Source organism: Microtus pennsylvanicus, chromosome 10 (assembly GCF_037038515.1).
Source record: "Microtus pennsylvanicus isolate mMicPen1 chromosome 10, mMicPen1.hap1, whole genome shotgun sequence".
NCBI lineage: Eukaryota > Metazoa > Chordata > Mammalia > Rodentia > Cricetidae > Microtus > Microtus pennsylvanicus.
The window spans coordinates 72,216,782-72,243,721 of NC_134588.1; the positions used below are offsets into that span (position 1 = coordinate 72,216,782).

The 26,940-nt window shown below is 37.1% G+C and overlaps 1 protein-coding gene across 1 annotated transcript in view; it reads left to right on the forward strand.

Annotated features, from left to right (window-relative positions):
• The window catches only part of Znf385d (zinc finger protein 385D), an 899,443-nt gene that overhangs the window by 200,502 nt on the left and 672,001 nt on the right, over positions 1 to 26,940 (forward strand). Inside the window, exon 2 of the mRNA XM_075988657.1 lies at positions 21,740 to 21,958. Coding sequence (XP_075844772.1) covers positions 21,740 to 21,958 — 219 coding nt within the window. The remainder of the gene's footprint in view (positions 1 to 21,739; positions 21,959 to 26,940) is intronic.

Here is a 26,940-nt window from a genome sequence, read left to right on the forward strand (position 1 = left end):
GTGTATAGCTTATGAGTTGCCTACACATGTCAGAGGCCAAAAGGGGGCATATGATCCCCCCTTGAGTTGGTGTTCTATAGAGAGTTATGAGCTATCCAACATTGGTGATAGGACTAAGCTTGAGTCTTTTGTAAGAACATCAAGTGCTCATAACCACAGAGCTGCCATTCCAGCCACTGAAGATAATTTTAATCCCTCTTAATTTATAAACTAACTTGCAAGATTTTAAAGTCATCTAAGGCAGAGTTAACAAAAGCTTATGTTGAAGACTATGTTTAAAGGCTTGTTTTCACTATGAAGAAATTCTAAAGAAGTACAAGATGGTCCACAAAGGTTGATTTTACTAAATATTAACCTTTACTCTAGTACTAGATTATTTCAGAAGGTTCTGGGAGTTTGTTGTATATTACTTAAAATACCTTGTTGTAATAACTCTGGACATTAGGGTTTATAATTCTACCAATTGCTTCGTATACTTGTGACTATTCACCATATGGTGAGTGGCATCAGCAAATCTCTTCAAAGAAGTATTTTCAAAAACTGCTTCTAGATAATTCATAAAGAATTTCTGGCTTCTCTAAAAAAGTCAAATTAAGTTTACTAACATGAATTTAAAAGAACTGAAGAAAAGAATTATCTACAAGACATCTGTTTACCATAGCTTTTAAGTGCAGCTATCCTCAGGGGACTAAAGTCTTAAGTAATTAAAAGACCTTACCACACACAAACTCAGGTCTGTCTCTTGTGCATAGAGAGAATGCCAACTTTAAATTGTGACTTCCATTCTTACAGGTTTGATTTTCTACTTTGACTGACTTTGAATATTATTAATATATTTGCCCATAAGTAATTGTTTTAGAAATTGCTTCTCAGCAGCAATTGAGAATCTCAAACTGTGATGGTGACACTTAGCAAGAATATTGCTTTTATTGCTTCATTACACCCACTGGGCCATTTTTATTGTTGAATTTAATTGGTATGTGTTCATTTTCCAAATAACACAAACACATCAGAGCAAATGTGTGTTAGTATCAGTGAAAAAAAATAGCAGATGGCAGATGACAGTGAGCTTGGAGATAGCTCTGTATGCAGGGTCAGAATTCTAAATATCACTCAGAAGGCAGTACCTGTGCCTGCTGAACAAACAACAGGACTCTTAATGAAGGATCCAAAACATTGTAAAGTCATCTCTTTGGCCCTATATCTGTGTTTGCTAACTTCTGTTGTTAATTGCCAAGCAAAATGACATTGTGCTACTTAAATGTGACTCATTAAAATGACGCAAAGGGTCATATACAATATGATAACCAAGAACCTAAAGACATGTATTTTTATACTATACCTTTCTAAATAAAAATCTGCTCTCTGAACTCTTTAGTGTGTCACTGTTATAGATTGGTTGGAGCACCATAAATCTAAAAACAACACAACTTTATTTAAGGTATTGTAACTCTCTTTTTTCTTTCCTCCATTACTATTTTCCATATTTTTATTTAAAGGGATACATTCATTATCACTTCTGCCACAAAAAAGAAGTTCCCATATAGTCCTGTGAATTGTCAGGGACCAGCTTCGACAAGTATACCACTTACCAGGGTAGGAGCATGGGTATTAGAAAAGTTAGTAAACAGAATAAAGACATGTGTGAAAATAATAAAACAGAAACAGGGGATAGTACTGGGAAGAAGTTCTAGTGAATATTGTAATTGTCCACGTTTAATTTTCTATACACTTTTATATCCCAATACAACAGAGGAGAGAAGGCAAAAGACTGCTTGAATATGATACAAATGATAACTAGAACAGCTACTTGATTCAATACTTTGAGACATCAAGTCATTAATTAATGAGAAAAGGATTCTGTTGTTTAGGCAGTGAACCCTCCCTAGTCCAAGTAAATTGAAGGCACATACTCTCATGGCTAAACCTCTTAATTCAAAGGAAGGAAAAGTATACTTGAATTCTCTGACCTTTGTTGAGGGTAGAGTGGATCTACCTATATGGGTCATCTTAATGTCAAAAGCATTAAGTAACCACATCCTAGGTAAGGATGTTGTCAACAACTTTGAACAAGCTAAAACTCTCTGACCTTCAGATAAGATGGAAATAGGTTCATATTTTTGAGCCTTCACAGTGACTGAGCTTAGAACTTAAAACCAGTATTTCCATAAGATCTCAGATATTGATTGGGTACAGGCTAACTGAGGTCTTTCCAGTTAGTCTTGAGTATGAGTTGATCTTGATTTAAATAAATTTTCTGGGTATTTTCCTCTGAAGCATAGATGGAATGGTTTTAGTGGCTGGTGTTTCAACTACTCCACATGTATGTATTACGCGTGCATGTTTGTATGTATATATATGTGTGTGTGTGTGTGTATTTGTATACAAACATATATGCATACATATACACATATGGAGTATATACCTATTTTACACTCAGGTATAGGTTGATTCACTATATATAGTTTCTACCCATAGGATATTGGACCCCTGACAGATTCTCTAAGTACCATGTTGTCTTACCTAGGGATCATATTTCTGTGATAAACACCATGACTGCAACATGAGAAGAAAGGGGTATATCTCTGGTTATAGCTCTCAGGTCACACTCTATCTCTGAGGGAAGTCAAGACAAGAACTCAAGCAGAGGAGGAAAATGGGACAAGAGCTGAAGCAGAGGCTGTCAAGGAATGTTGCTTATTCTGTTTTCTTATATATCTCAGGGTCACCAACTGTCTCGCAGAGTCTTTCATGATGCAGGATGCAGAATAAAGTGACTGAACTGTCTTTAAAATCTCCTGCTTTGTGAAAAAGTCTGCAGGATACTATGGGCCTGAAGGCCGAAGATGGATGCCCCAATGGTATAGAAGAACTTTGGGTAACTCTCCAGGCAGCAAGATGTCTCTGTCATTTCTAGAGTTTTGCAAGTTGCTTACAATGCACTTCCTGTTTACTTAGATAATATTATATCCTTCTGGAGTCCTTGAGGTAGTTGAAGAAGAGATAGTTATAGTTTCCCTTAGTTATGATAAAAGATAAAGTAGATATAAATATTGTAACTGTAATTCTTGCTTGATAACTGTTTTGTTATATGTAATTTTACTGTGTTAAAGTTAAAGCCTTCCTTTTTGTTTAAATAGAAAAGCAGAAATGGTATAGGAGTTCCTTCTCTTTCTGTGTTGCTTTCATTGGTTAATGAATAAAGAAACTGCCTTGGCCTAGTTGATAGGGCAGAACTTAGGTAGGTGGAGAAGACAGAATTTAATGCTGGGAGGAAGAAAGCAGAGTCAGGGAGAAGTCATGATGGATCCTCTTCCTGAGATGGATGCCGGTTAGAATTTTACGTGGTAAGCCACTGCCATGTGGCGATACAGATTAATAGAAATAGGTTAAATTAAGATGTAAAAATTAGCCAATAAGAAACTAGAACTAATGGACCAAGCAGTGATTTAATTAATGCAGTTTCTGTGTGGTTATTTTTGGGCTAAGCAGCCAGGCAGCCAGGACAAACAAGTGGGCCCTCTCCCTACAACAAACAACACAAGTGCAGAACTACCCACAATGGACTAGACTCTTTTTCATCCCTCATTAGTCAAGAAAGTACTCCACCTCCCTCTTATGGAGGCATTTCATCAGTAACTCTAGCTTGTGTAAAGTTGGTTACGGTTTAGATAAAATGGTGCAGCTTCTGAGGGGCAGCAGGTCTCAGAAGATTTGCCTAAATCATACCAGTTTCTTCTTAATTTGAGTTGATTTTTCAGCCCTACCTGGCCAGAAACACAGGATTTTAATACAAGGTATCAGACAGTACCATAGAATCTTTAAGGGACTCTCAAATTTCCCTCTGAAAACTCACATGTCAGGTCTCCATTGCCTGCATTATTCTCAATACTCTTATCTTCTAAGTCCATGGAATAGCTATTTGAGCCCTGAGCTGGACTTTCCAGTCAAAAGTTAAAATGCCACCACAATCCTCCCAAAAACATATGGTCAGGTCTGTCATAATAATGATTCACTCTTGGTACCAATTTCTCTCTCTGAGTTCCTATTGCTGTTAAAACACTATCAAGTGGAACATGGGAAAGAAAAGATTTATTTTAGGTTGCAAGTGTCAGATCACACACCATTGTTGATGGAATCCGAGGGATGTACTTCAGCAGGGAGAAACCTGGAGGCAGGAACTGAAACAGAAGCCATACAGGAATGCTGCTTACAGGCTTGTTCCCCACAGTTTGCTCAGCTTGCTTTTTTATATACCCCATGACCAACTTTCCTGAGCTACCATTGCTTACAATGGGATAGGCCCTCCCACATCAATCTCTAGTTATGAAAATTCCCTCACAGGCTTGCGATCAGGCCAGTCTTATAGAGGCATTTTTCTCAGTTGTCATTCCCTATTCTCAGAAAACTCCCGCTCCTGTCAAGTTAACCACAATAAACAACAACAACAAAAACAGTCAGGACATAGGTCGACACAGCTGAAGGCAAAAGCAGAAGAACAGTAATAACAGATTCCGTTTCATGTCTAAGTGTGCAAAAATGAAATCCTACAGAATACAGATTTCAATAGTTAAAGAAGGTCTTTACATTTAATATTGTCACAGTTTCTTGCCTGTTAGAGAAGGGTTTGTATTCTTTTTTTTTAAGAAGACTGTAGTTCATGGGCTTGCTGCTAAACCTAGAAGCTTGTTTGACTTTGTGGGAACACATTACCTACACCCATATCCATGCTTCATTGACCAGAAGTTCAGCTAGAGCACGTCTACTCCTTTCTTGTTATACATTTTCTTTTTTCTTTTGAGACTAGTGTTTCACAGTTATGAACTACAAGTCTTCCGAGGAGAAAAATGAAACAAATCCCTATGAGCAAAAGAAATTCATGTCCAATGAAAATATCCCTCCCAAGACATTTAAACATATTTAAATATATGTGAATACATTTGCACATACACATATCCATGCACATATTTACTGTGTTCAAATCACAACAGAGTGTACACTGTCCTCTTAATGCAGAAATGGGGACTACTTGTGCAGGAACTAGTGGGAAACTTCTTCATTTCCCATGGGTCATCCATCTCTGCTTCAAGCCTTTCTTGGTGGCTGTACTAGCGGTGTCTCAGGAAGCAACAAATCTCTTGGTAAAAGAATTTATTATTTCCCCTACAAAAGATGCACACTTTAACAATTAGGTATCTAGTTCTGAGGGATATTTTATTTCCATGGTTCCTCTGTGATCCTATCTCATCTGATACTGAAAGGCTAAGTTTGGAATTTGGGTTGCTACTTTAAACCATTGTATTAACGAATAAATACAGGAATTTGATCTATTGCTCTAATAAATCTGAGTTAATAAAACAATGGCAAACAATATACCAAGTCTAAATGTCCAGGAAGGGATAACATACAAATTATTACTCCTCTGGAGAGAGGTAAATGGATAACATTTTTTCCATATGGATTTGGCGTTTCAGTTTATGTCAAGTATGTTTTCCTCATTCTAGGGGCCTAGTGCCAGGAAATTTTCTGCAAACTGACAGCATCAGGGGAGGAATCACAGGGGAGAGTGAAGAGAGAGGGAGAAAAAGAAATTAATCACTTCATGAGTTTTATATTTTTCATGTTAATTTCTATAAATTGTTATCTTAAATAGTTTAGTTCTCTCAAAGTGATCAATTAATTAGCACAAACTTGAGAAATAGATATAGATTACCAGTTAATTGAAAAGCACATGGATCTGATTAGCACTTAGCACTCTTATTTTAATAGGCTTCAATTTAATAAATGACTGTGGTATATTTCCAGACTATACGATGACAGTTAAAAATGGTAGCTAGGAAAATTACATTGAACCAAGAAATGAGGAAATTTCAGTTAAGAATGGCATGTCATTCTTGCAGTGTTTCCTCCTGCCTTCTCCCACCGTTTTAAATAGTAGGCAATAGTGGGTTCTTGTCACTTGTTACAGTATGGATTCTGACTCAAGATCCAGAGCTGAGTTCAAAGCCACATTACATTACTGAGTTTGCCATGCCTATATTGGAGATAAGTACATTGCCTACCTCGTGGACGGACAGTACTTTGTGGATTAGATTCGTAGTGCTTGTAGTGTGTTGCAATGGTATATGGCACATAGCAAATAACATTGAAGGAATTAATTATAAATTGGAAGTGCTTTCAAGACAAATATTTTTGTTATAACTCAGAAATAAGAATAGATATGAAAAATTTGTGATTCCCTTTTTTGAAGGGCAACTTTTATTTATGTTTATGGACATAAAACTTACCAGTGTACATTTAACTCAGTTTAGTGGTGAGTTCTTTGGGCTTTGCCTTTTCCATCTTGGCAATGTGAATCATTGATTTTGGACTTAGGACTTTGTCTCTCCAATGGCAGATCTCATAATTTCTGCCATTGCTATGTCTTAATGGCTTCCACGAAATTAAACTAGAGCACCTTGGTTTTCCAAGTTAACATATGGGAGGGCAACAGTGATGCATGGTAGACCGGGGACACCAACCTGGTGTCAGTTCCCTTTGATACTGCTGTAGAAACCCCCATCTTGTGACACAGGGCAGGCATTTATGATTTTTTTTTTTTAGATACCAGGAGGAAAACTAGGAACAGAGTTGCAAGACCTGTGAAAGAAGTAGTTTTTTTTTTTAAAATATTCAAAAACCTTTCCTATTTTGAAATTCTTGGGGAAGCCAACATGCATGAAGTCATCTTCCTTAATTAAGCCAGCAGAACCTGAACCCAATTTTAACTTTGAGATAGTATTTTAGAGAGTGACTCTGCTGAGAGGTGTCCAAATCATCCTCCTGTCAATTTGAGCACTTAATAATAATAAAGTATTAATACTTGCATTAAAATCATCCTGCATGATTTTCCTACAAATATGTTCCTTCATGCTAGTGTGCGATTTTGTTTTTTCTTTATGCAAAGAAGGGAATTCTCAGGTGACCATGTAATTAAATTTAGAAAAGAATTATCAACTCCCCTTTCTCTAAGTAGACATATGAAACATAAGCTGTACATCCCTTCAAGAGTGATTCCTTCACATGGGACAGTAATTCTTGCTCGAAACAAAGATTAAGTTATCGTGACTGGGCTATTGTGTACACAACTTAAGCTTCTGTGGCTGCATTCGTTATATGTGAACTAGACCGAGCCAGTCAAATCCAGCACCCATAGAGGAGAAGCTAAGAAACACTACTTCTAGCTGTGGAGCTATTGGCAACTGATGGTTGTTCCTGGAAGAACAGTCCATTTTCTCCTGTGATGTGATTCCTGATAGGTTCCCCTGACCCACTGAGTGGGCTTATACTTATGCAAATAAAAATAAAATCAACACTAATTAAACTCAGTGGGTTAAAAATCAAGTTTCTGAATTTGGGAGAGAGACCTGATGGAGTATTTCTGGTAGGAATTAGAGCGTAGGGAGTTGCTGGTTGATTTGATCAAAACCCATTGTATACATTTATGAAATACTCCAAGATTAAATAAAAAGATTTAAAATAACAAATATTGGAGAATTTACAGCATGTGCATGTAACTGTTTTTTGGGTTTTTTTTTTAACACCTTGCAGTGACCGTGTTTTCTGTTCATGGAGCTGAATTTGGCTTGTGCTCTGGATGCAGAGGTACTTGCTTCCTAGTCAACTTCATTTCCTCAAATGTGGGCTGGGCATTGAATATGATATCGGAATATTTTTTTCTTCTTTGCTGTCTCACTTAGCCCAGATGTTCTCTTTTTTACCATTTCTGTCCCAGATGACTGTTGAAGTATAAATTGCTTCCTGAATAGTCCATGGCCTTCCCATATTCCGCAGTGGCATCTGGGAACAGGCAGAGTAGAGCATAGATCTGCCAGGTTGATGACAGATGATATGAACTGATATCTGTGATAAACATTCAGTATTAATCAGATTCTCTGTTGATGCCACCATTTGTGGACTATTTACTTGAAATATCTTTTCACTTAAACATACTTCAAAGCTTACACAAAAGCAGGATAAATAAACAATTTTGATATAATATTTTAATTGGGTATTTCATAGATGTGTACATAGAATTTTGATCACATTCCTTCTAATTCCCACATCCAAAGTATACCACATTCTCTTCATTTTATATCTTCTTTCATTTCTCTGTCTGCCTGTCTGCCTGTCTGTCTGTCTCTCTTAAATAACTCACTGAGTTTAATTAGTGCTACCAGTATGCGCATGGGTGTGGATCCATCCACTGGAGCATGGTTGATCAATACGGGACCACCTTCTTAATAAAAACTGACTCCTTTAACAGTTGCCAGCTACATCCTACCATAAGAGTTTAAAGTGCAGACATGTGGAACAAGAAATCTGGAAAACTGTTATGGAATAATATTGTGGTCATCCATTCCACTTGCTTCCTGGTCAGTCCTGTACTATCGAAACATTGCTTAAATAATCTTATTCTGAGGTATAAATAAAATGCAATATTGGCTGCAATCACCTGCCACATTACCAAAACCTTGAGATCCACTGTGTTTGGGCGAAATGTAAATGAGAATAGTATTTAAAATGTATGTATAAACCTAAAGTTACAAAGCATATAAAGTTTGAAAAATTACTATAAAGATATGTTTATTTCCTACATTTCCCTGGCATTGATAGCACTGGGAGGAAGCCACTGGTAGCCCTCCACGGTTTTAAGCATGTCAGAGTAGTCAGAGGGAGTGAAGGTTTTACTCGAGACTGCACAGCTAGAAATGTTAAGATCAACACTTTGAAGAGACTTGCATCTACAAAACACAACCTTGGGGAAATACATGAGGGGAACCTCTCAAGCTGGTCTTCAAATTTAGCAGGGAGTCAGAGCTGATAAAAGCTCACATACTGAGTTGAAGATATTTTGGTGTTGTTACTCACAGTTCTCAATGTGTTAACAAAATGAAACTTAAAAAACACAAACAAACAAAATAAAACTTGATTTTTTTTCCTGAAAATTAAATGAAATCTTTTTTTTCTTTTTTTTTTAACATTTTTTTATTGATAAAAGAAGAATAAAAAAAAAAACAAATTTCCACCTCCTCCCAGCCTCCCCTTTCCCTCCCCCTCCTCCCACTCTTCTCCCCCTCCTCCCACTCTTCTCCCCCTCCTCCCACCCCTCTCCCCTTCCCCCCACTCCTCTCCCCCTCTCTCTCCAGTCCAAAGAGCAGTCAGGGTTCCCTGCCCTGTGGTAAGTCCTAGGTCCTCCCCCCTCCGTCCATATCTAGGAAGGTGAACATCCAAACTGGCTAGGCTCCCACCAAGCCAGCAGATTGCGTAGGATCAAAACTGCGTGCCATTGTCCTTGGCGTCTCATCAGCCCTCATTGTTCGTCATGATCAGAGAGTTCAGTTTTATCCCATGCTTTTTTTGGTAATAGTCATAGCAGTATTATTTGTAATAGCCAGAACCTGGAAACAACCTAGATGCCCTTCAGTGGAAGAATGGATGAAGAAAGTATGGAATATATACACACTAGAGTACTACGCTGCGTTAAATGAAATCTTAAAAAAATCATGAAAAATACTTGGTGCTGAAAATCAAATTAAATAATCAAGATAAAAAAATACTAATGTTTCTAAGATTTACTCTTTCCTAAATTCATTTCAATTAATGTGCAACATTCAAAGAGAGAATTATATAGTTACATTTATTGAACTTATTTTTAATTTTTCTTTACTTGATATTGTTAGGGACTCAACAAACCTACTCTGTAGACAAAATTGTTGATTTTTGTTCATTCCTAAGTTTAACATTAAAAATTTTGTGTGAGATACATGATACATTAATACATATAGAAAGTACATGAATATATTTATGATTTGATAACTGAAAAAAAATCATCTTTGTGTATTTATGTTTTTATTTTTCTTAACATGCATTCATTGCATGTTGTTTATAACTTAACATACAACCTAGTTATTGTTTTTGTTTTTAGTCTCCATATCAAATATATTCCTTATGCAACCTTACTTGCAATATTGGAATTTTTGAATTTGTTTATATAATTTCAGCAATAAAATTTGTACCTTTTCATGTTTTTTTCTTTCTTATTGATATCCTTCCTTTCAACTTGAAGACCTCACTTTATTGCTCCTTGTAAAAACTGATCTGCTGAAGATTTTAGCTTCAGTTGTGTGTGTGTTCATGTTTTGTTAAGTGTGTCATTTTCTTCTCTAAAGCACAGCTTTGTGTTGGGAGCCACATTCTCCATTCCTACTTTTGTCCCTTGAGTCCTGTGCAAGTTTCCTACCACTCTTTATTGGTCTGTGACATTTCGGCTGAAAAGTCTGGGAAAATTGGGGTGCCCATTTCTTTCCTAAGTTCCTTTTCTCCTGGAGTCTTGGAATCTGCCCTCTTCTTTGAAAACTTTTTTTATTCATTATTAATTTATTTGATATGTACTAGTGTCTAGTGCCAGTAGAGGGCAGAACATGGTGCTTGTTCTGTGGAAGTGTAGTTATGGATGGTTGTAATCCAACATGTAGGTGCCGAGAATCAAACCAGGATCCTCTGCAAAAATAGCAAGTGCTCTTAAGCACTGAACCTCTCTAGACCAAGAGTCTTCTCTTACCATTAACTTGTGACAGCTTAAATACAAGGTCTTTCCATTTGAATGGGTGAAATTTGCTTGAAGACCTTTGATCTGGGTATTTGGGTCTATATTTGGAAAACCTTGTGTAATTATTTCTTTTAATAAGTTTCATCCATTTTGGGCTTCTTAGGTCTTCCTCCAGGAACTTTAGTATCCTTTCCAAATTCTATGAGTTTTCTGCCTTCCTTTCTACTTTTTTCACCTTCAATTGGGCATTTTCAGGCAGGGTCCCTTGATGCTCATTGATTGTTTCTTCCATGGTATCTATCCTGTTGATCTTGTTTTATACTGTTGTGGTGACAAATGCCAAGTCCAAAAGTAACTTAGAGGAGGAGAGAATTAATTTTGTTTATGCTTCCAGGTCTCATTCCATTGAGAGAAGTCAGAGAAGGAACTCAAAGCAGAAACCTTGGAGGAATTTTGGTTTCTGGCTTGCTCTTCTGACCACTCACCTGGTCATGTGTAGCTTTCTAATGTAGTTCAGGAGCACCTCTCTAGGAAAGATGCCACTTCTGGTGGGCTGTGTCTTCCTGCAGTTATGATAATATAGACAATTGCCATAAACTTATCCACAGGCTATTGTAAGGTAGGTAAGTCCAAATTCTAGGCTTCTATTTCCGATGACTACGTTTTGCCAAATTAATAATTAAGGCTAACTAGGACACTTGTTATGGGTGAGTTCTATCACTTCTATCGCAGTCAACCTTTATATAATTTTCTCCATGTGTAAATGGTTCTAATTTTACAATTCATTCAGGATCCAAAAAGGCTTACACACAGGCAAACACACACACACACACACACACACACACACACACACACACACACAGACACAGAGTCAGAGAGAGAGAGAGAGAGAGAGAGAGAGAGAGAGAGAGAGAGAGAGACAGAACTCTCAGTCCACAGTGGTGGGGAGCCTTCAACTGTTGGTTCCAGGTGGTAGGCCACATCCCAGGGGATCTGCAGGGCCTTGAAGGCACAGAAGTACTAGGCTAGGATGTAAGTCCTAGAATGGATGCAGGGATTCAGCTTGCCCAGGTAAACTTCCATGTATATGACCTAGCCTTTCAGGATGGTGGGGAAATGTATTTAGGAAAACAGATACTTGGGTCTCAGGAATGAGTAGATGATGGGGAATCTTTGTCAGCCAATTATCTTTAAGGGGTGGGATCAGGTTAAGGCGTGACCTTTGGGTACTAGGGCTCACTCTCCCTCTGTGGTTCCCACACTACACAGCAGAGCTTGGACTTCTCGTTCCTGTTTTTGTGAGTTTGCCCCTTATAATAAAGAAAAATATAATTGGTCTATCTTTTAGTTAGTCTGTTTTTATTTCTCAACCCGAGATAATTCAACAAGTAGACAAAGCCCAGAAAGAAGAATGGGTTGATATTTTCCCTGTCATTATAGTGGACTGTGAGGCAGTGTTCCACATCTGGATCCTTCCTGAGAGACTGGAAGTTTCTATGTTGCAGGGTATCCTTAGGGTCATTAAGAGCCTCCTGCAGCCAATGTAGCCTGTGAAGGCAAACACTGCATACATTTTTAGCACCAGCAGCAAGCTACAGAGAAGGGAAGCTGGGAGACCTGGACTTTTCCTGTCTCACCCTGGGAAGGCATTTCTATCACCCAGCCTGAGTTCAAAATCCAGGGCAGTGAAATTGTGGGCATCCTTTGTGTATTTTTCAACTCCAGATTTTCTGTTTGAGTTTTTTTTTTCAATTTCTCCCATGCCTTTGCTTAATTTTCCATTAGTCTGCAGCAACATATTCTCAGCTTCTTTCCACTTCCCCGTTACCTTGTTTTAAGTTGTCTGACAATTTTTCCACACTTATGACTGTCTGATCAGGTTTTGGCACCTGTTTTGAGGTGAGAAAATGGTTTCCTGGAAGTGCCTGATACTTCCAGCCTTAGAATCCCCTTAGGGCATCAAATGATCTTGTATTTATTCTCATTTTTCTAAACTTGTTTGTTTGTACCTGTCTTTCCAGAAAGTATAAAAGGGCTGCTTATTTTCCCTGAGCCTGTTTTCAGGCTCTGCTATTTCAGCACTAGGGAGCACCTCGGTCCACATGTTCCAGTCTCTCGCTCCTGCTGTGTTTTCTTCTATTGGAGTCCCATTTGGAAACCTAAGGCCACTTTCCCCAGAGCATTTTGCTGGTGTTTTGTTCAGAAACAAGTTAAGGTTACCTCTTCCCACAAGCCTCTGCCCGGGCCCAGACTTGGCCTAAATGTCACATCCACAGCTACTGGCCTGTCAGCAGGCCCTACAGAATTTTGCTTGGCTCTAGGCAGAGCCATCATAGATGGACCTGCGCTCAGCTGCTGCATCATATCTATGATCACCAAAGTATCCACAGGATGTCACAAACTGATCCTATTTCTAAAACAGAGTCACTACCCAAGACTGTTGAAGCCGGCCACGGGCAGGTTCATTGAAGCAAAATTCTGATGAATTGGAACTGTCAGTCTTCTTCCCCTGGCGCTAGAGCTATTTTAAGGCTCCATTTGCAGACAGACCTCTGGATGACAATTGTCATGATTTGTCTAATATTAGATCTTCTCAGCCTAGCTTAAAGTTCCAATGTAAAGTCTTGTTTTTACTATCCTGTCCTAAACTCAGCAAATAAGATTTTATATACATGCTATGCTTTCCCAGTTTGGAGTCTATTGTTGAAGAGAGAACCCTGCCCATTGGACTGATACTAGCTGACCCATGCCTGCAAGACTAAAACACAAGTCTGTTCTAGGGTTAATTTGTTCTCTTTCTAAAGTGGGAGGTGCCTCTGGGTAGCTATGCTGCCCGAGAGTGCAGACAAAAGTGATGGATGCAAATCTTTCTCCCTGCCTTCTTCAACAACCTTTTCTTTTTCCTCTGTTACCAATGGTATTAGGGTCCTTCTTCCAAATTTCATAAGTTATCTGCTGGTGTGTGATCAGCTTTCCAGTCAGTTTGTGCATGGGGAGAAATTAGTGGAGAGCCTTAGTCCACCTGTGTCTTGTTCTACGCCTCACTCTGTGTACTTTAGTACTCATGCTACGGGTTATTTCTATCTTCCTCTAAGGATGCCCCTCTCTGCTCAGTTTTTCAGTGTCCTTTATAAAGCTACTGTTCAGCATTTAGTGGTGTTTATATTGTTTTTTAGACCACCTTTCTCTTTATCATATCTTCAGTTGAAAATTCTATCTGAATTTAATGCATGTGAGAAACACAAATAAAATAAAATCAATCTTCACTAAAATGTACTTCAAATAAAAATTTCTACTGTGTATGTCTGGCTGTTTTCTAGCTTAAATTTTTCATCCTGCTTTGCTTTTTACTTATTATAGCCTTCCTAGTGTAGCAAAATCATTATTTTATTTTTTTTCAATTTGAGTATTTTCTATTGATTATTTGGCTCTAAATCTAATAAATGTTCACAGTTGCTTGAACTTCAGGAAAATACAAAAAGTATTACTACAAAAAAAGAATGCCTACATTACACTAATCTTATACCACACTCATCAGTCTAGGATGTCATATCTGAACAATCCTAGCATCTGAATCCTCCAATGGCATCTTTGGTGTGTAAAATCAAACGTAGGAGCTGAAGGAAATGATGGATTATGGATTAGTAATGCCTGCATGGCTGGATCTGATTGAATAAGCTGAAGATTCCTAAGGAAAGGATAATTTGCTTTGCATCCTATTTTACTAAAAGGTTGTAGCAAGGACTCCACTGGGGCGTTTAAAGCACACACCACTTAAGAAGAATGTTTTGTGATTTGTGGTGCTTTTCTTGACAAGAACATCTTCTTGAGAATTTCAGTCAATTGCCAGTGTTGCTAAAATGTCATGTAAAGCAGTTAGTTGGGACTGTTGTTGTCTATGACTGCACATGATTGTTAGAAAACTGAATGGTTTAAGGTTCTGCAGGTGATCCTCCTCCATTGCCGATGATCCAGAACTCAGAAGTCCCTTCATTGGGTCCTCTTTCTAAACCCCATCTTCACCTAACTTAAGGAAGCCAACACCATCTCCTCACTCATGTTGCTGTTTTGGATATTCAGTTACTCATTATGGCCTCATTTGTGCCTGGCTGCAAGTGACTATAAGCTCCTCACCACATGGTCTCTCTGCGGAAAATCTCAGAACTTGGCAGCTTCTTCTTCAAAGCGAGCAGAGTATGGCGTTCCCTCCCAAGATGTCATTATAGTCTATGTGACACAGACTCACTTTTACTGTCCCAGATGGTGCTCCATCACTTTTCTGGTACTCTGACAGAAGCAGCTTATTACGTTCTGGTTACACTACAAGAGAGTGAACCTTAGGAAGTCTGCTTCCCACACAGTGGGCATCAGAGAAGCCATGGTAGAAGACACGCATAAGAAAGAATAGGGCTAAGCTTCCCAGGGAGGTGGTGGCTGGTAAGTCTTATAATACACCTCAGACACAGTGAAGATTTTCTGAATCATGAGTAGAACTGTTCTGACAGGGAAAACAGACAGGAGACACAATATTTAGCACCATGGGTTAGACTTGCTATGACGCAACAGTGCAGGCAGGGTTCTGAGAAAGCCTATATTAAGAAAAGACTAGACTCAGAAGTTGAAGTCATCAATGCAGGAGCTCACAATTCTGAAAAGTAGAATCAATGGAATGAGAAAGAAAATTCTGCGTTTTCAGATCTGTATATGGGAGAAAGCAGAGACATCTCTTATAGGAAATAGAAAGCAGGCAAGCAGTGCTGAAGGTCCCAGCCAAGATCTGAGTCACAGCACAGTCCATGGTTCTACTCTTAGCATGCAGTTTTCGAAAGTAGTCAATCACAAGGAAATCTAATCTCAATGTCTAACCTCTTCTCAAACCCCCTGGTAAGTTAGACAGGCTGATATGCTAATATCCCAGCTGGCTAAGGAGCATGTGGATACATGTAGGAATTAAAATGAAGTAGCAAAATGTCTTGCAGTGGTCTGCTGTAACTCATCTTTACCATCCCTTCTTACTATGTCGAGGTCAAACCATGCTCTCTCTGCTGAGTCTGCAGGAAGTTTTGAGGACAAGCCTTTCTAAGTTTTATGTAAGTTGTTTTAAATAGAAACTGAGGTAGAGCTGGCTGAAAACACAAAGCGGGTGTGGCTTCAGTAGAAAAGATTTAGTACTTTAGAGAGGCTTTCCAGTGTATCTTCCTTTTAAGGAACCTTTTAAGGTTGTCATTTTGTGGGTGAATTCTTGAATGATCAGTAAAAGTTTCCACATCCTGTCAAGTCTGTGACTATATCAGCAGTCATAAATTTTACTTCATTAAATTTAATGGGTTGTAATCTACACGTGAAATATAGTTTGTTGGCCTTGATTTATCTTATGTACTCACTGATAATGTTTCTCATGATGAAAGTAAGATATATCAAATTATAATGATTATACTTCTGAGGTTTCAAAGTGCTAGTTTTAATAGGAAACTATTGAAAGCAATGATTGCTAATAATAAGGAAGTTATGCTGACCCTTGACAAATGATACCAATCACCTACTCTTCTGTTCCTTTTCTCCAATTTCTCTTTGATGTCTGATTTTTTCAAGATGTATTTTGATGAGATTGTACCTCATTAGCCATACCATATACACATGCTTATGTGTATGTATGATGATGTATATAAAATTGACATTGAATGATATCTTACAACTATATTATTCATTAGTTATTAAGAAGCAGAATAATGCTATTTGCATGCCTTGTGTTTAGGAAATTTCTGAGTCCTGCAGTTTTAATTCTTAAATTTACACTGCTCTCTAGTGGGGAATAATTTCAATGCAAAGTAGCTTCTGTGTTGGTATGTCATGCCATTGTGGGCAATTTGTAATTATGGTAGTAAGACATGAAAACTATTGTGACATTATATTAGCAATAGAGGTAAAATTCCACAAATTGGTTGTATATGTTATATAACTCGGAAAAATATGCTTTTTTAAAAAATCACACTTAAATTTGAAGAGAACACACTAGTAAAATGTTTTGTTTGGTTTCTTACAGTATATATAGAGTACACACAAGCATAAATATATGAGTATAGAGGCCACTTGAACATCCTAATATAAAGAAGAACTAAATCATAATTAATTCCTCATTTTATATTCCATGAATGGCATGAGGACAAGACTTAGATATACTGGCTTGCATCATTTCACCCCTTAGTTTTGTGCATTGTGATTGGATCCCACATGGGTGCCTTGAGAGCATCTATACCAGTCCTCCAGCTGCCTTCCAGCCATTGACAGATGTTCCTGTCTCTTCTGAGTTCTTGCAAACAAAGGCTTGGAAGCCCAGTGGTGAGGTGGCTGCCACTGGGAATTGCACTCCATGTGAAACGCAACCGTTGGTGGCGTTGCATTTTTTTCATTTCCCTTGATAGACACTCCTTCATGATTTATGTGCCATTATTCTAATTTTAAAGTCTTCTTGAATAGCCTCTTCAAAACTAAATGCTGTTGCAGTTCTAGAACTGAGTCCTTGCAAATAGTTTCCACTTTAAAAAAAATCTTCTGTTATATTTAATCAGACAAGGGAAATTTTAAAAAGTCCACGCCCTCTGAGACTGTATACATGGCTGTCCTTTCTTCACAAGGGATTACTTCCCCAACAATAAAGCAAGTAACAAAAATTCTCATTATAAAATTGGTTCCACAAGGAATTCCTACTGCTCAGAAGGAAAATTTCTTTAAGCCGCTCTTTCTTGTATTTGAATATTTTGACATGATTTTATTTCCTCTAATTGACCTTGGAAGAGCCAAAGTCTCTCATCTGTTAAAACTTAGAGTTTTAACTTTGTCAAATGTCCTTGTAAATTCTATTCTCTGCTAAATTTTTGGCTACTACCACACAGGCTTGTACAATTTCACCATGTGACTGGTAGCAATGAGAACCAAGGAAGATAGTGTTTCCTTCTGAACGTGAATATATTTAGCAAAACGGCGTGTTAAAAGTTCTCACCAGGGCCTTCAAAACCTTGAGCTATTTGTTTGCATGATATAAGTACCCTTTCTGGTATATTTCTTTGATAGACATTGATTTATTTTTTCTTGATAAATTAGCAAGTGGTTACCATGCAACATTAAAAAAATACAGAAAAACTAAAGAAAAAAGCCAATTATAATCTCACCAAATATCAAATTGTCACCAAATATCACCTAATATTACAAGTATCACAAAGCAAATGTTGCTAGAGTTATCATCTCTAGTGTTCTTCACAGTTTTAAGTGGCTTGTTAACATTTCTTAGATTAAAACATAAAATCTGGTGTTAAAAGTCTTTTACATTCTTTTTTTCTATTTCTGTGAAGTAAAGGCTACTCTATGAAACTCACAATGGTTCTCCTGCCTCAGCTTCTGAAGTGGTAGGACTGTGGAAGTGACTCCCCATATCCTGTTTGTGTTCTCTTTTTAATATGTGTGTAATATATTAATAGGGAAATCATAAAGTATTTAGTCTTTCCATTTCTGAATAATGCTTAAGATATAAGGGTTAAAAGGTTTAAATCAATGTAAAAGAATTTTTACATATTCTAACTATGATATTGGTAAACATTTAAATTATCTATAAAAGAAAAGCTAGTATGCTTGTATAATGGATTTAACAAAAATAGTGACATCATGTTTTTTTAAAAAAAACTATGGGTTGTTTTACATAATGTAATCTTTACAATTAAAACATTAATATTATTTTAATGGAGTTTCCTAAGTAAAAAAAAAATAATGTATCCTTTTAAATAATGGAGCACTCACATGGAGCCCAATCTTAGACAAAGAACTATGGGCAATCAAGAAATACTGACAGAAGGAGAAATCATCTTCTTTGGGAAGAGTCCCCCCAATTGATTATCCAATACCAAGTGGTCAGTCAGTCCCAAGCCATATACATATAAGTAACAGATATGAACTGACCAGGATGTATTTATATATAGGAATATATTGATAACACAATTAGGAAAAAAGAATTTGAAAGAGGGAGCAAGGTGGGCACATAGGAAGGGTTGGAGGAGGGAAAGTGAAGAGGAAAATGATGTAACATTTTGATTTCAAAAATTTTATAAACAATTTAAAATGACATAGGTTAAAATATTTTAAATAAATGAGTATATAAAAACTTTGCCTGCAAATTTGTGTCCATAGCTGTCCTTCAAAATAGAAGGGAATGGAGGCACTTTAGACACCTGTTGATTGATGAATAGATAGTGAAGATATGGCACATATACAGATGTAAAATTGTTTGTCTATTAAGAAAAAGCAAATTATGAAACTTGCAGGGAAATGGTTGAAATTTGCACTATTACTGTGGGCGGAGCAACGAAAGCCCCAAAATGCAAACACCTCCTGCTCTCTCTCACAGGAGCCTAGCTTTACTCTTGTGCAAGAGTACCTGAACAAGCTAAGAAGTGAGGAACAAAACAGTGGGCTGTATTACATTAAGGAAGTAGGAATAGTAGAAACTAGCTAGAGAGTATAGAGACGGAATACGGTTGATGTAAATTATTTAGGCAGTGCGTGAGTTGAGGATATGGGGATCAGAATAGGTAGAGGACTAACTGGGACAAAGGGGACATCTTGAATTTTGCAGGAAAATAAATGGAGCTAGAAAACATTATTTTTGAGTGAGGTAACCCAGACAGAGAAAGACAATTATCACATTTACTCACTCATAGGTGGTTTTTAAACATAAAGCAAAGAAAACCAGCCTATAAACCACAATCCCAGAGAACCTAGACAATCATGAGGACACTAACAGAGACTTATATAGATCTAACCTACATGGGAAGTAGAAAAAGACAAGAGTTCCTGAGTAAATTAGGAGCAAGGGGATCTTGGGGGGGGGGTTGAAGAGGAGAAGGGACAGGCAGAGACAGGAGCAGAGAAAAATGTAGAGCTCAGTAAAACTCAAAAAAATAAAAATAAAAAAGAAGTCATTTGGAAAATAAAATATGTCCACTTCTGCAATGGTGGCTTGAGAGTTGTGGAGTGCAATATGAATGGATTAAAAACCCATCCTATGGAAGGAGGGGTGACCAATGCTTCCTATTCTCTTCCTGGTTAACTACTTGAGGTATGGGAAGGTGGGAGGCTGATGCATGTAATGGATTGCTACTGGTCAGTAAAACCAGCATAAGTTGAAACTTCCTACTAAATACCTCTGCTGTCACAAAAGATACAAGCAGGTCCCGACCTCAATCAGGCAAAATAGCCCTTATAATTAACTGCGGTAAATGCTAAGGCATAGGTGTCTAAGATACAGAAAATAAGGAACCAACATTTAAAAAATAATTTTATACCACCCTTTTTATTGCTCATAGAAAACTGTGGGAGAGGAAAATATGTAATAAATAGAAGAAAGGACACCATTAGCTACACTTCATACAAATATTGTAATCATTAACTCACAACAACTGTAGTTACCTGCTCTGGGACCACAAAGATCAGCCCTATTAACTTATCAATTCAGGAAAGGGAAAGAATTCACAGGGCTGTAAAGTTTACCTTGGAATTTGTAACTATTAATAGATTCTGATGGAGGAAAAGTAATGTGAAATGTCCTTCTGTATATGTGTTGCTTTTATTGGTTAATGAATAAAAATGCTACTTTGACCTGTTATAGGGCAGAATAGAGCTAGACAGGAAAACTAAACTGAATGCTGGGAGAAAGTAGGTAGAGTCAGTGAGAAGCCATGTAACTGTTGCAGGAGACAGATTCTGGAAACTGGATAGAAATTTACCAGTAGACCACAATCATGTGGCAATACACAGATTAATATAAATTGGTTAATTTAAGATGTAAGAGCTAGCTAGAAATACACTTAAACTATTGGCTAAACAGTATCACATCACAATCAATACAGTTTCTGTGTATGTATTTTGTGTCTGGGTGGCCAGGAAACAAACAAGTAGCCTCCTCTAACAGGAAGGAGTTTAGTTGTTCACTTTCTGCTAAGCCTGCCAGTCTCCAATGGATAATCCCAAACCCACATTCACACTAGGTAATTTGGTGGATTAGAGAATAAAATAAGCAAACATAAACATGCAAGAGAGATTTGTAGGGACAATTCATGACTACAGTCATTGCCTGCATTTTTAAGACCATGACTAGACTCATTAAAGAATCTGTGCAAAGGGCAGGTAAAGACCACAGCTAGAACATGAGGATTCTGCTGAGTTCCTTGTAACAAGAACACAGAAAGATGTCAAATGACTTGAAAAAGAAGAGTAAATAGAAGATGCTATAGTCACTTAACTATCCCAGTCTTTAACCAACTGAAATTGTGACCAGGAATATCAAATGCTTTGCAAGATCATCACAGATCAATTGCATATTATTGCACTTTGGTTATATAGTTCTGAGCCTGAGGCTATCTTGTTTGCTTAAAAGAAAGTTGTAATTGGAGGTAGAGATTTAACTCCAGCATCAAGCACAGCAAGTAGTAGACCTGTCATCCAACAACATCTCTAGCCTTCCTTTTACTTCCTAAAAAAAAAAAAAAAAAAAAAAAAAAAAAAAAAAAAAAAATTGAAAGGTCATCCCAATGTATTGTCCTGGTTGATTTTGAACTTACTATCCCCTGTGATAACACATTCAATGGCTAGGGCTTCATGTCTGTGCCCTCAGGCCTGACAAAAATGAAAGGAATTTTATTTCGCTGAATCAAAAGAAGAATACCCAATACATTTGTGCATCCTAAAGAATACAATCATCAGAGTTACTTTCTGACTTATAACTAAAGTGCATATTTATTTTGACTACATTTCGCTCATTATTTGTGTGACCTTAAACAAGTTGTTTAACCACCACTTAGCTTCCTCTGTTATGGAATTGGAAACCTGAAAATATCTCTTCCACTGTTAATGGCAGTCAAAATGAAATGACAAGTGTTATGTACCAAACACATTGTTGTAGTCAAATGATTGTTGTCTATATTCTCCTAGAAGGGCAGCCTCCACCACACCCTCTTGTGAATTATTAATGCCACCTACTAAAGTGGGAAGAAGTGGGAAGTTTTAATTCTCAGACTTCCAGAGCCCCCATTATTTGACGCCTAGTTCGATAAGCACTGGGGATTGAGAAATCTTAATCTGCTCGTCTATCTCTTTCTCCAGATTTCACAAGTGCCCAAGATGGAGAGAGTGAGGCTGAATTAATGCCTGATGAGTTTGAAGAGAAACCAGGAAGGGAAAAGAAACACTCGAACTTCACCTTGTGCAGTGTGTGTAACATTCAACTGAATTCGGCTGCTCAAGCACAAATCCACTACAATGGCAAATCTCACCAGAAGAGACTGAAACAGCTGACCAATGGCACACTGAAGAACGGCAATGGTAAGATTCGTCAAAGTATGTGGTTAATTTTATATCATCAGTTTCTGGTGTGTGTCTGCATATGTGAAGATGGAAGAAGAGACCAGGCTCTTATTTAAAATCAAGAGAAAATTATTTTAAAAAATGGTTAGTACAGTGCCTTAAGCTGAACAATTTCTCCCTGTAAGTGGAAAAACATTGTATTTTGTGGCTGTATGAGATTGTTAGCCCAGGGAGTTTCTAGAATTTGAAAAGCATTGATACAGTTTTTATGATGTTTACTTTTGATATAGATAGATTGACAGATGGATATTCCTTTATGATGTGTATGATGATAGGAATTCTTTATGTTTGCTTTTGATAGAAATGGATGCAAATGGATGTTCTATCAGGATGCACGTGAAAGAATGGGGTTTTCAGCATTTGAGGAGACAGATATGTTGTATCCTGTTGACTAGTATGATTGTAAATTATGTAGGTTAACATATTTCTTCCCAAAGAGGTGTTTAATTCAGTATGTTGTTGAGATTTGTAGTGGCATTAGCAGTTTGTTGGACTATTTGCCACTGTTATTTTTAAGTAGGTTCTGATTGTATGAAAACTCGTTTCTAAAAATTAAATACTCGGAAAAGCAGATGCAAGTTTATTAGCAAATAAGAAGAGGCAGAAAGAAACGGACTGACTTTTGTAGGGGGTACTTTAAAGAACTAAAGTGTAATAACTACAGAGATAATTGTAATGTTACATATAATCAGATATTTCATGTTTGGTGAGTGAAATAAGAAGTTTTTCTGACCATAAGGCTGAATCTCAATGTATGTAGCTATTGGATATCATAAAGATATCATTCTGTAGTACATTTTTGGTAGGTCTAAACAAGGGAGCATTTGGAAAATAGCATCTCCTTCAACTGTGCCATGCCTAAGTTTGTGTGTTTCTGTCCATGCACATGCCTATATGTTCTCATGCTAGAATATTTCATTGGAAAGAATTTTAGATTTTTCTTTCAAATGGATATCAGTTTATCAGTGATGTTGTTTGTGAAGAATATATAAGAAACAGAACATAAAAACTAAACTCTAGTAAAGAACATCGCCTGAACCTAGAAAGCAATATACTAACATGATGGTTGAAAATGTACATACTGAGGTCTTTGCTTAATATTGCTTAGGAAGAATGTGCTATTTAGCATCAACTTCAAGGTCAACCAATATTCCGCTAAATGACAGAATTCAATCCCAGACTGATGGTTTTTCAGTATTATTAGGGGGGCTGGTGTGGGCTGCTGTGTTTTATCCTCCTGCCTTGACAGTCACACTTCTTTAGGATAAATAGCAGCTGGTACAGTAGAAACAACTAAGGCACCAACATATCTGATTTATAACCCAAACTAGATCCTGCTACAAAAAGAGGCCAAAGATTTTCAAACTATAACACATTGCATGGATTTGCTCAAGTTTGATATTTATAATAATCACACCAGTGCTCTTCTTATGTGTTAGTTTGAACTAAAGGCTTTACAAGTATATGTTAATTTCCTCCCAACCAGCTTGAAGGATAATCAGTTCCTTATTTTGTAGATATAGAAATTAGCAGTGGCATTGACTGACTTTAATGCTGAGGAGAAGATATCTATTACTTGTTCAAACCAGCAATCAGAGCATCTCCTCTTCACATAAATATCTGTACTTCTCGGATCTACTGTTTCTCCAAATTAATATTGAGAAGTACTGTGATATTCTCTGTTCAAATGGAGAAATTATTTCTGAAAGAACAGAGAAATTGAAATTCTATTGTATTCCTCCGAATACCTTAATCAAATGCTATACACCAACTGAAGTTTCTCTTAAGCTAGTTACTGTTTAAGGCATTTTAGGTTACTATGTAGACCACTGTGGGGGGGGGGCAGATAACGATGATTCATTGGAGCTCTAGGAGAGCCAAGTCCCACTCATTTGATCTGAAATTACCCTTAAAAGGAAGGTACCCATGAATATGAGAGCAGCAAGTATCATATCTGAGTTTCAAGGACTTAAATAATTGGAAAAGCTTTTCAAGGCAACAGTGTGTGTTTCATTGTCTATGAAAGTATGGCAAGGCTGTCCTTAGGCAGGGTCTTTTACTGAGGAAATTGTAACTAAAGTGTATATTGTAAATACAATAAATAACACAGAGGTGTAACTTGATGTGGAACAAAAAGCACTGAAAGGCTTTTTGTCATTAATTATAAGTTTGTGTGGACTCTAGTCCATGGAATAGGTTTATATTGAAGGAGCAGGTTATAATAACCACTCAATAGAGTTCAGATCTCAGTGAAGTTCAGCCCTGGAGCTTCCTCCTAAGAAAATTGCAGCATCAGCAAGATTTCTAGCTGCAAATAATAATCAATTTATCCTAATTTGCAAAGTCTTAAAAGAACAACTGTGTTTGCTGTACAATAATCCTCTTGTACACTGTAAATATATGTCACATGAACTGATTTAATAAGTTGCTGATTGGCCAGTAGCCAGGATGGAAGTAGAGGTTAGGTGACCAAACTAAGGATGATGGAAAGAAGAAGGATGGATAAGTAGTCGCCAGCACAATGAAGAGGGAGCAGGACATGAAAGTACCATGCTAATAAAAGTACTGCCACATGAGACAGTATAAATAAGGAATATTAGTTAACTTAAAATGTAAGAGCTAATTAGTAAGAAGTCTGAGATATCGGCCAAACATTTATAATTTATATTAAGCCTCCAAGTCAATTATTTGGAAAGCGGCTGTTGGTTATTTGAGAACAGGCAGTCAAGAAAGAAATGTCTGCTTACATATGGCGTTCCAATGTGTGGCTGAAATTTCCACGTAAGACCTAACAAAGCTTAAAGGATTCTAAACATACAAAAATGGGAGTCAAGCACAGCTTCCTAGTAATTATCTTTTTGCTGATAGGTTCTGTTTGCTGGCAGCAAGCAAAGACATGGTTCCTTTAAAAAGTGACTTCCTGGTTCATGCTGGCAGCAGGGACAGCTCTTTTGAGAAGTCCTGCATTTGAATGGGGTTTATGAGCAGTAGGCTGCATGCTCCTTGGGAGTGGCATGGATCTAGAAACTACACCAAATTTGGGGTAATAAACATGACTCCCAGAACTGGAAGTAAATATACCACCACCATAAGGCTAACCTGTCAAGGAACAAAGGAATGAGGTAGAGCCAGCCACCAAAGCCACTACTTAGTAGTTTAAAGACTCATGTGTCAGCTAAAGATGGAGATACGCAGTAAAGACAGATTCATACAAAAAAAAACCCTGCTAAATGGGTAAATGGGTTATAGTGTGTTGAAAAAAATATATGTAGGCTTGGGAGAGAAAGGAAAAAGCGTGAAAAAGTCCTTTAAAAAATGGAATCATAAAAATTATAATAAGCCATGTAAAGATGGAAAATACATAGAATCTGGATACTGTATGTCATTGTGTTGTCTTTAAGTTTTTTGACTACTAGTGAACAAATGATAAGAGACATTTGATTATGAAAGTTGCTAGATTTTTTAAACCAACTTGTATACTTTAAAAATATCTAGACTTCAAAATTTAAGTTAAAAAAATGTTATTTTGGGAAAGAATTTCTTCTGTCATTTCCATAAGAAATGAGAGGATATGGATTCAGTCTGGATTTTAAAAAATCAGATTTGATCATGATAGACCCTGTGAAAATTCTCTGTTGTGAGTGGATGGCCCAGATGATCCAACATTTCAGAATCTCTCTGTTGAAATTTCCTCTGAATTCTACATACAGAATAGCTTCAAAGTTGCTCACTGAGATGATGCAGTCTCACAGAATACTTTAGTGAGGATTTGACCATAATCCTACATTTTCTAAGAATCCCCCAAAGATTACCAGCACCCCATAGTCAACAGGAAGTAATCTAGAGAAGTACACTCACATTCCCAAAGATAAATTATGAATGTTTGTCATTGTTTAGAGGGTTGATTACAAGTTGTCATGGATAATGGTTAGGAAAAAAGCTGAACAAAGGAGATTATATTCAGGAATCTCATTCTAAAAAGAAAAAGGGGGATATTGGAATAGGATAAAAGAAGGATAGATTACTATATTTAAGTGAAAAGTATCCAGAACCTGTGTTTTCCTGCAACACTGCCACCTTGGGTGCTAGGTTGTACCAGACAGTCCTAAATCCTTTTCTAAAGAAAGAGAGCCCTAACCTTTTATATCACCATCACAAGTAAGCTACTGTTTTGCAGAAACAGATCTTTTACACATGCCCCCATTCCTCCAACTGTAAAAATGTGCCTTTTAGCCTCATTGGGAATAAGAAAGGGCATACTATGAACCTGACATATCTAGTAATGGTTACTCATTTTTATACAGACATGGATTTATGCATGTGTTTAACTACTACACCTTTAAAAAAATATTTATCTTTCCTTACATTGTAAGTGTGTGTGGGTATGTGCTCGTGCATGTGTCGGATACCCACAGAGACATGAAGATGGTGTTTGATCCCCTACAGTCATACATACAGTCAGAATTGGGATGTATATTTGGGTATTTCCACATGCTGTTGAGTTTATGTCATTTCTGAAATAACTTAACCTAAATTGTTACAAAGAACTGATGATTCCTTTAAATTTTCATCAACAACTCAACTGCTAAAACATCTCGAGCAGAAACAAAATCACATAAATAGAAACTTTGCTAATTTCCTCTGCACATCTTATGTCACTTCAGAAATGTGTGTATCTTTTCTTTTAGCACAAACTGTTTGCGATGAGGTAAGATGAAACCTCCCTAGTGGCCATTGGGAGTTCTAGAGTTAAAAGTTAACTGAGTATGTTGACTGTCAATTTTCAGAAGTCCTGTGGGTCACAGCTCATGAAACCTTCAGGTCGTAGGAATTACAATAAGGAAACCTCTTTAGAAAAGGTTCTGAGTTCATAATTTGACTCATGAATTTTGCAACTTGTGATTTTTTTATTATTAATATTACATTATCAATTTATGCTG